Genomic DNA, 11236 nt, shown 5'->3' with positions numbered 1-11236 from the left:
CTAAATATACATGTATTGCGAGTTTTCCTATTTGCCCAACTTTTAGTCAAACCATAACTCCAGAATATGAAAATTCATCGAAGACAATTGTAAATGAATAATACTAATTTTTTGTTGATATTAGTTATATTATTGAAGTTTTATGCTTTGCTCACCATAATTATTAATTTTTTTTTATTGATTTGTACTTAAAGACGAATAACCCGAACCGAAACTCAAAAGAGATCAAGTCAAAGTCCAAAGTAATACGGCACCCTCAACCTTCAAATCTTGGATCCGCCTCTGGTGATATTAGAAAGAAAAAAAGTCTCTTTTTTGGTGACACAATTTAACTTTTTGAGATTAAAAAATTACAAATTACCAAAGTTAAACTTAATGCACTACTAGAAAATGGTTAATTTTTTACCGTAGTAATGGCTAGAAATCACGTTTTTGCGATGGATTCCCGACTGATAATGTTCGGTCAAAAAACACTTGGTCGCAAAACATTTACGATTAAAGAAGTCAAAAATTTCCGACCAAAATGGCCAAATATGGGACAGTCTGACGCGCGGTATAATTTTAGGGGTTTTCGATTGATTTGATCGATAAATTTCCGACTTATTCAATCAGAAAATTAAATTAGAAAATAATTAAATAATTAATTTTTTTTGACTGAAACAATCGTGGAATATGAGCATAGAATAATTGGAAAATACCATAAATTCATTCTTTCTCACTGAATCGGTCGCAAAACTGAAAAATTTCAGATACTAATTTCAACCGATTCGGTTGAAAATTAGTCCTAAATCTAGGTAAAATTTATAAGAATTAAGCTATTTTTTCAACTACACCAATGTAGCTATGCCATTGATTATATTTATATGGTACTTCCTCCGGGTCTCTTTTACTTGTCAGTTATCACGTTTGACTTTTGCACAATTCTTATGTAAATATTATTTGAAAGATAATTTGACTAAATTGTATTTATTTATTCTTTGATCTCACTTTATTAAGTATTATTCTTACTTTCACTATGTTAACCCCTCTCCACATTGAATTAGAGCAAGGTAATGGTTAAAAATTTTGACTAATTCTTTCTAATTTTCCAAAATGACAAATATCTTTGACTAATTATTTTTAATTACCATAACAACTAAAAAAGACCGGAGAGAGTATATATATTTCTAGATTAACTAGAAAAAGGAGATAAATTAGCACCCAATGGCCAACAAAACATTGGAACTTGATTTGCTAATTAAAGAATTAAATCTATGGTTTAAATAGACCGTATTCGAGGTCCAAGAACAACCTTCTACATCCAAAAAAATAGATTTATGATGTTAAAGAGTCGAAATTGAGAAATATTTCTTATTCTAAAACTAGAGTCAATCGTAGGTGGTGCTCATAAAATTGTCCTTATTCCTCACTAGTTATTTACCTCATTGTAACTTGTGAGGAAAAAACAGGGAAACACCACCACCACAAGAGGTGAAAATAGAGCATATAACCGTAAAGGTCGTGAGTTAAAGGGAAATTGACATCTTTTTCAGAATCAAAAGAGATATTCCTCTATGCAAAATCCTAAGTTACTGTGATAGGCAAAATCCAACGGTTAGTTTCAAGGCTCTCTCCTGCACAAGAAAATGAGATATGGTGAACAGTGTATGACACAATGTTAAAGTATATGTTAGTAGAGATTGATATTGTAAAATAAAAAGGCGAGGAACGTTGAGCTGGTATGCTTAGAAATGCGTCGAAGAAAATTTCTTCATATCCCGGTGTGTATCCTCCAAAAGTATGGTCTACAATTCTGAGAAAACAAAAAAGAATTACTAGGACTTGCCAACAATAGCAACCAGTAATCTTGCAGTTTTTTGTATATCAAACTCAAAAGCACAATTCTGTATCACACAAAATTTGTTGCCATCTTTTACCCCCCGGTACCAGATACTCATCTCTACAATTGGTCAACGCTGTGTGAATTCGGTGCTCCTTTTAACACTTTAGTACCAAAAAAACCCATGTACAAAATGCTCGTAGTACCAACCAAAGGAAATTCTTTGAAGAAGCCAATGTACTTTGCGTTCTTCATTTCTACTCATCTTCGTCCCCGATGTGCCTTCTATTTTGGAGTCCAAACTCCTCGCTTCTGGTAAAATCACCACTTATTACTCGATGAATGCTATCCCCAAGTGTGGTGCTTATAGGACTCCCAGGAATCAACTTCTTCCAAAAGCTATGAATAAACTGTCTCAATTTATCTTGAAGAGGGTTTTCAGTTTCACGACAAGTCTCCAATCCTCAACAGACAGGTCCTTCTGTAGAAGGTTAAAGTAGTACTCAGCAAAACTAGAAAGTAGCTCAAAACAGAAGAGCAGCGAATAAACAAAGGTGCTTTAATGAAAAGGAACTTCACCAAAAGCTCTACTTTACATACCCGGAAATTGGTCTTCAGTATGTCGATGGACCTCCTTGAAATTTTGCTGACAAGCTCATCCTCCTCTTCAAAATGCCTGCCAAACATCTTCTGTTGCTCCTCAGGGTTAGATCCGACAATCTGCAAAAATGTGCAATAAGTGAGACCTCATGGGTATATAAGCAAAGATCAAAATCAATTTCTTAAAACTCATGAAAAAGGTCACTATGAGATAAAAAACGATTATATTGCGAACCAAGAGAAACTACTACATCAACTCTACATTCAACAAACAGGTCATAAAGAAAGAAAATTTTTAACTAATCCACAAGGATATATACAAAGTGTCAACCACTTCGTACCTTAATAGCCACCCTCTGGCCTTTCTTCGCAGAGTCAACAGGCTTGTGATTGTTCTCAATGGATGCAATACGACCAATATCAATGAAGTCCTTTTGAGGAATACATATTGGAGTTCCAATCTGTTCAGATTAAGTTCAGCACAATGAGGACCAAAATACACAGGAAAATTTTGCAGTCCATGATTGATGATTATGTAAAAGAAAATTGAAGAGTGCTACTATTTCTTTTATTTTCTTTGAACACTGTAGCAAATTGACGAGTGCTACTACTGCCAGCACGACAATGAAAAGCTTAATCATGTGAACCCTATAGCATGGCCATAAACAATAAACTGAAATACATGTGGAGGAGTAAACCAGGAGAGAACATGATGTACACACTCCTATGAAACTATGCAGGAATATCTAACTAGAACAAACTAAAGAGGATCAAGAACAAGAAGACAGGACTTGAATCCTGTATGTGTTAAATGTTCATCATGTCTAAAGGCGGCATGACAGAATCAATGATGGAAGAGAAATGGAATGGGCTTAGAACTAAAAAATGGTTTTTCCAAGGACCAAATCTCGTAAGTAAAACAAAATAAGAACCCTATATTGGACATGCAAAATCATGGTGTAAATGAAGATTGCTCACTACAGTATAGTTTCACCAAACAAATACAAAAAGTCTCCAGAATACTGACTATCCATAAGTTTATTTACGTCAGAACAGCTACGTCTCAAGAACGGCGATACACCAAGAAGTTCACATTTAACGAGAAATCAATGTGAACAAGCAAGATCCCTTCCCCCAATCCAATGGAAGAATGAAATTAGAGAGAAACTGATAGTATCAGTGAAACCCATTAAACATTGATCATCTATTCCCATTTGTATTGCTGATGTGCACACAATGGTTTTCCCAAATGAAATGCAGAGATCACATTACCTTTTATTTGTCTTCTTCTTTTTTTTCCTTTGTGTTTTACAGTTAGGTTGGTAAATGAAATCAATGAATCAAGAGACGATAGACAAGAAAAGTTAATACCCTGGCAATGCCCTCAAGAACATCAACCCCCAGAACAATTGGATCCTTCTTGTTGAAGACACAATTTGGTACGATCTTGAGCACACAAGGGAAGACTGCTTCTTCAGCAACTTCCTTCTTTTTTTCTTCCTTGATAGTGTCCATGTAGGCCTTAAACTGATCAAACAAGTGGTATATAATATCAGCCATGAAAACCTTGACACCAAGTTCATCTGCAAGTTCCCGAGCTTCTTGTGTCACTTTAACATCAAAGGCCAAGATGGTTGCATACTCTTTCTTCTTCTCAAGCATAACACTAGATTTCATGACATCCTTTTTATGCACAGGGCCTATGCCAATCCCACTGACAGGTATGCTTACTTCTGGAGTCTTCAAGAATTCCAGCAAAGCTTCCAATGATCCAAGTGTAGATGCTTGAACATATACTCCCTCTCCACTTTTGTCGATCCTGTTCATCACTGACCTCATATCTTCCATAGCTGCTTCTTTGATGTCTTCCACGTCGTCATCAGGCCCCACAACATATAGACTAGTGCCAGCAATTGCATGCTCAAGGCCCTGCACAAGAACAAAAAGAACCAAGGGGGCAGAAGGGAGAATTCCCTCAGTCTCACTTATTAATGGAAAAAACCACTGAATCGATACCAAAATAGTAAGTAGTGCCAGCATCACACATCAGTAACAAAACATATCAATACATTCATGCGAGGGACTCTAAGTTTATGGCTCGCAGGTTGGACTCCAAGTCAAATTTCGTTGAACAGAACAACACAAGAACAACCATCGGATTTCTTACAACTATCCTAAATCAAAATAGGATAATATTAATACGGGCTTTTCCAACAGAACTACTAGCAGATGTATCACATAATATCCAACCTAGGAATATAAGAAATCCTGAACAGAATTAATATGTTCAGGGACATCATGAACAGAGAGGGAAAAGAAAAAGAGATACAATCTGTGCCCAAAATTAGAATAACCTTCTCATCCTCTAGCACAAATTTCACCATAATTAGTTGAATATGAGATGCCAGTGGATTGGTTGGTTTCCTGACGGGAGAAAAGAGAAAAGGAAAGGGGTGTACGTGCAAAGGCCAAAGAGATAGCTCATCCACTTATATTTTTTGTGCAATTGAGATGCTTCCTCCAAATCTTTGTGAAAAGTTGCTAGACTTTCAACAGTAATCAATACTCAAAAGCTATATCCAGTGCATTGAAACCTCCTCTGCCACCGACCGATCCTAGACAAAATAATGCTAAATAATTTCTTTATTAAAAAAACGTAGGCACCCAAATATAGCATCATCTAATTCTAACTACAAATTACACTGAGATTCAACTACATACGTTACAGATCAGTTGCCATATAATCCCCTTCTGTGCCTCTGCATCAAATCTTACCCAATAGACTGTCTAAGCTTGATCTGAAGACTGACCGAAAATGAGCTCACAGATTTACAAGTAGATGATAGCTTTTTTTTTATAAGAGACAGATTTAGAAGTAGATGACAATACCTGAGCGGTAATCTTTATACCCTGGGCAGCTTTGATTTTCTTATGATGCAAATATGTTCCCTGAATAGGATTTTGCCCAAACAAAAGAAGACACTTTCATCAGTATTTCATTAGATAAATCATATACACAAAAATCCAAAGAAATTAACATGACAATCACTTCATTCTTCAGATTTTTTTCATGCTCCATGGATTAGAAGGTCCAAATGCAGAAAAATAACTTAGGACATAACTGAACCAGCAGACTCGTGTCCCACATTCAGAAAATTAAATTAGAATTAAAGTGGATCTACTGATAGTGGAAAACGCATATTTTAGGAGGGGCAGTTGGGATTTGAGACACAATTCTGGAAGCCTCGGCGAATTTCTGATCTTTGTTTCTTTTGTTCAGAGAAAATTAAAAGTGGTGTAAACCAAGTGTGTCTATGTATGTCAGCAATCTAGAAGTACGAGCTCAACATCCCCATGTCCATGAAAGCATCCATGAGCATGAAATGATTAACATAACTCAAAAGATAGAGGTCTAATGAACCAGGTACTGATACCTATCACTAATTTAAAAGAAGAAAAGAACAGATTTCATGAACTCAACTTTCCATACAGCCACATCTTTCTTGAGCTAGAGCCCCACAGAAAACTTCAATTTTTTGTAAGCCACATTTGGCATTGAGAAACCTAATAACTCTAGCTCAGTGCGTACCATGACAATCCCAGGATAGATATTACCAGAATATGATCATGTAAGATTCAAACAGATCTAGAAGTCATGACCGAAATTTAGGTTATTTGAACATCCTAGTGATCTTGCACAACCTTTCACAATTAAGTCACAACGATGAAAAATAATATAAAATTTAGAAGACTGAATACTCACAACATACATACTTCGCTTTTTAGCCCACCTGTTTATTAATTCACCCCACCCATCAAGCCCCATTCTTTTTTCGCCTTTTACTTTTGATGATACAGGCGGGACAAATAGCTTATTCATTGTTTCAATAATTATATAGAGTTGAACTAACAACAACTAGTACTCCTCAATGCCTAGCAAGTTCGGGAAAATCGAAGGAGTTGAACTAAGGTTAGAGAAGATCTTTTTGATAAGTAGGTTAGAGATGTTTTAATGCAAAAATAATAGCTTGGAGTGCCTAAAGGAATGCGTAGTTCCATACCTTTACTCGGAGTTCCTTCATTGGGTGCGGCGTCAGTAATGCTCGGATTGAGGTAACAATAGGTCCCTAGACACAAAAAGCAGAAAATTATAACGTTTAGACACTCACCATGATGGAGGATCTAAACATAGCAAGGAAGTAATGGCTCCCTAAAGATTAAAGAAACAGACAAGAAAAGAGGAGAGTTCCATGCCTGCATGCCACAAACGACTATTTGATCTCCTTCATGAAGCACACCATTAACCAAAACCACATCAATGGTTGTCCCATGACCCTCAATAACCTTAACCTCCAAAACCGTACACTGCCAAAGAGTAACAACAGTTAATCAACCCATATTGAGAATCTCTATTTAACTGACGATGATATGTGAAAATGATACCTGAATTTCATTGCTGAAAGTAAGTCTCTCGACCATTGTCTTTTGTGTCCATTGAACAAGTAACAACAACATGTCAGGAATACCTTCACCACTGTTACATCAATAAGATCCAGAGAATCAACATATTTAGCTAAAATCAACAGTCTAATGGAGTGCTAGACAGACACCCCAGAAAGGGAAATAAGAGGGGAATATACGCAAAAATAGACACACCTGATAGCACTGGTTGGTACAATACTGAAAGTATCTTTCCCCATATCTTTGTTTTTGTAGTACAACTCTGTATTTATTCCTTGTTCCTTGAACTGGGTAACAACCTGTAACAATTGAACAGAATTCTGTAGAGATAAGGTCCACCAATTGAGGAATGGTCAAATCGAGGAGTTATAAGAACCTGAGTAAGCCTATTATTAAACTCAAACTGAACGTCTTTGGACTGTTGCTTCATCGCCTTTACAATGGGAGCATTTTTGCAAACTTTCCATCCATACAGCCTATCCACCTGCATAGCGAAAATATCACATGAAATAAAATAAGCAACTCAAATTAAAAGAATACAATCAAAATAAAACCATAAAAAATTGCATCGATATAGATGATCTTCACCTTATTCAGAGCAACAATAAATTCAGTATTCCTCATCTTCAGAAGATTAAGTGACTCTATGGTTTGTGGTTCTAGCCCATGCATAATGTCAACAACCAAAATTGCAATATCACATAAACCTGAACCTCGAGAACGCAGATTCGTGAAAGATTCATGCCCAGGAGTGTCAATGACCAATAAACCAGGGACCTTCAGTGTGGCATCAGCTTTAAGCTCCTTAGTTCTCTCGCGTATATTCTCAGCTGGAAAGTAAGTTGCACCTATCTGCTGAGTAATCCCTCCAGCTTCACCTTCTTGAACATTAGTGCCTCGTATGCAGTCAAGTAGCTTGGTTTTACCAGTATCAACATGACCCATAATACAGCAAATAGGAGACCGGAGATTGTCTTCACTCTGGTTAGGAGGAACACCAGGTTTTACTGTTACCCGGTCTTCAGGGCTGCCTTTCTGCTTATTTTGGTCTGCAACCCTATCCTCAGGCTCACCCTTCCTACTTTGGTCATTCTTAGGTAAACCTGCTACAGTTGCAGCAGCTTTTTGAGTAGGAATAACCGACTTGGCAGCAACAGGCAGAGTGGCTGCATCATGAGCAGCTAAACTTGCAGCCTTAATCTCTTTCTTAGTTATAGGTTGCGGTTCTGAATCTACCTCCTCGTCTTCAAAAGCACTCTTACCAGGCAGTTTCAGATCAGCATCATCCCAACTCTTTGCATCCCATTCCTCATCATCTTCTTCTTCTTCAACTTCATTTTCTTGTGCATCAGCTACTTCTGACTTTTCCTCTGTAATCGTCGAATCCACATCCTCAACCTTCTCAGTTTCCATGGAATCAACCTCGGACACAATCTCCTGCTGATGTTCTTTAATTTCTGTGCTTTCCAAAGACTCTTCCTGGGCTTTGCCATTTGCCTGAGCTTGTGGCTTCGACTTCTTTGTTTTATAAATGGGCCGTTTAGTTGTCTCTTTCTTATTCTCAGCCCCCGGGAGTGGCAGTGTCCCACCATTAGCAAGAAATTGCTTCCTCATTGCTTCTAATCTTCGAGCTTCTTCTTTTTGCTTTCCTGTAAGCAGTTTTCCCTCTTGCTTCTTCTTCAAGAGCTTTTCCTTCTCTTTCTCCTTTTTCAAACGTTTCTTCTCTTCTGCAAGTCTTTCTAGTTCTTCCTGACGAATTCGTTCTTCTTCTTCCTTCCTTAGCTTTTCCTCTTCTTCCTTCTTCTTCCTTTCTTCAGCTTCCTTCATCTTTTTTAGTCTCTCTTGCATCTCCCTAACCTGCTTTGACTGTTTCTTATCTGTCAATTTTCCTTTTGCATCATTTTTTGTTTCTTCCTGCTTTTCCTCCACACTAGATGCTGCTGCTGCAGCTGCCTTTTTCTCTTTTTCCTTCTCCTTCTTCTTTTTCTTCTTCTTTGCAGCAGCAGACTCCACAGCTCCTTCTTCTACTACTTCCTTCTCAGCAGCATCATCACCTAGTTGACCTTTCTCCTCTTGCGGAAGCGAAGCAGGAGTCGGTGCAGATGTATCTTGCCCTTCACCAATTTCCGCCAGAATTTTATCAATGTCATCCTCCTCTTGAGCCGTTTTACCACCCTTTTTCTTCTTCGATTTATCTTGCACCTGCACTTTCTCTTCAGAAGGAGCAGGAACAGCAGCTGGTGCTTCACCAAGCTCTGCTAGGATCTTATCAATCTCATCCTCGTCTTCTTGAACTGTACGCCCACCCTTTTTCTTCTTGGTTTTGTTCTTAGAAGTTTCTGGCACCTGCTTTTTGCTTCTGTTATCATCAGCTTCTTCAGGATTAAACCCCGTGCTAGCTTGTTCAGGTTCAACGTCTTCCCTAACATCATCTTCATTCATGCTGACAGCACCTTTTTTCTTCTTCTTAGATGACTTCTTTTTACCTGCAAAAATAAGTTCTGGCACATCATCCTCTTCAACTGTCTCAGCCTCCAACTTAGAAACAGAAGTATCTGCCTCTTCTTCTTCATCAAGAAGTGCCGAACTAAATGAATTGCCACCAATCCTCCCTGTACTAGCAACCACTGGTTCTTCATCTTCCTCAGACCGTTGCCCATCTTCATCATCATCCTCATCACCAATTGTATCAAAAGCTGTAGAAAACACACTTGAACGGCCTTTACCCGGCTTCGACTTCTTCACTTTCTCAGAGAAGGGGGCAATGCTTCCATCTTCTTGGTCACTATCCCTCGTTAGATCCAACCTGTCTTCCTCATCGTCATCCTCTTCAAGTACTCCATAATTAGAGGCATTTGCCCCACCACCCTTCTTCCCTTTTTTACCTTTTTTCTTGCCACCTGTTACTTTTTCTTCCAGAACCACAGGTTCTTCAGATAACTCTGTTCCAACAGAGTACTCATCATCATCAATTGCCACATTCTTCTTCTTAGATGACTTCTTTTTACCTGCAAAAACTATGTCTGGCACATCATCCTCTTTCACAACATGCTTCTCGTCCATTTCATCGTCGTCGTCATCATCATCTCTGGGCCCCGATTTCTTGCCCTTCTTGCCTTTTTTCTTACCAAAGGCAGGTGCAGCCGGTAGTGACTCATCCTGAACCGAAGGTTCTTCAGACAATTCAGTTCCAATAGAGTACTCATCATCGTCAATCACCCCCCGATTCTTCTTCTTCGACTTACCTCCCCCACCACCTGCAACCTGCTTGGCAGGCTCAGGGTTATCCTCTTCGCGTTCCGTCCCCTTCTTTCTCCCCATTACGCAACTTTACCACTAGCAGTTTCGGCAGATGATGTATTGTTTATCCAATAAAAACAGGAAACGAAACAAACCTTCAAAAACCTACATCCAAAATCAAAAAACCGAAACCCAAATTAACAAAACTAATACAACAAACTGACAATCCAAACAAAACTTTAAAACCCCCCATCCAAAATCAAAACAGATGCTCAAAAATTTAAGAAAACTAATACTACAACAATCTGATTAGTTCACCAAAACACTGAACAAAACTCCAATAAACAATAATATCCCACAGTAGCAAAATCTACTTCAACTGATTAATAGACTCAGATCTAATCAGTTTAAAAACACATGGAACAACATGTATCTTAATTCTATCTTTATCAACACATCCAAAAAATAAAAATTAAACTTTAAAAAAAAAAAAAAAAAACTCATTCTCAGATACACGATTATAGAACTAGAAACAAAGTAATACACATTCCGATGATAAAATTAATATCGGGAATAAGACGTTGAGCTGCCATGAGAAGGACGGTGCTGTTACCTGAAAGATTGAAAAGAGAGAGAAATGGAGAAATTGAGGAATCGGCCGATAAGAAAGAAGGGTTTGATATGTGAGAATAGTTTATAGGGGTATGCTTTGTACAGAGTAAGTAATTTTTATTAGACCCTCTTTTTCCAATTGTTTCAAAATGCATAAAATAGTTTTACTAATAATATTATTCCATGGATTAGAAGTTTTAACTTTATCTTAAATGGGTTCATTTAATGTATTTTTAATTTATGTGTTTTGTATCAATTTATTTCTTTGAGAGATAATTTTAAAGAAGTCTTTTAGGTTTATTTTTAGAAGAATAGCCTTCATTGTTATTATAATACACTCACATTCTCTATTTTGATATAGTAAAATCTTTATTATCATCTGATATAATCCACTCACATTCTCTTTTTTGGATTTCTTAGAAGGAAACTTATTAAATGATAAAATAATTATAATATTTCAAAAATATCCTTTGATAGAACTAATTATCAATATTTTGTTATATA

The 11236-nt window shown here is 37.2% G+C and overlaps 1 protein-coding gene across 1 annotated transcript; it reads right to left on the bottom strand.

Annotated features, from left to right (window-relative positions):
* On the bottom strand, positions 1722-10837 carry LOC109212558 (eukaryotic translation initiation factor 5B-like). The gene is made up of 12 exons (XM_019376210.1): positions 10734-10837; positions 7469-10285; positions 7257-7364; positions 7076-7179; positions 6863-6953; positions 6674-6784; positions 6481-6546; positions 5309-5368; positions 3791-4348; positions 2761-2880; positions 2420-2539; positions 1722-2300 (listed from the first exon to the last, which is right to left on the bottom strand). The coding sequence occupies exons 2-12, from the start codon at positions 10199-10201 to the stop codon at positions 2235-2237; spliced, it is 4137 nt and encodes a 1378-aa protein (XP_019231755.1). The 5' UTR covers positions 10202-10285; positions 10734-10837; the 3' UTR covers positions 1722-2234.

Source organism: Nicotiana attenuata, chromosome 2 (assembly GCF_001879085.1).
Source record: "Nicotiana attenuata strain UT chromosome 2, NIATTr2, whole genome shotgun sequence".
Lineage (NCBI taxonomy): Eukaryota > Viridiplantae > Streptophyta > Magnoliopsida > Solanales > Solanaceae > Nicotiana > Nicotiana attenuata.
This window is presented reverse-complemented; position numbering and strand designations above follow the sequence as displayed.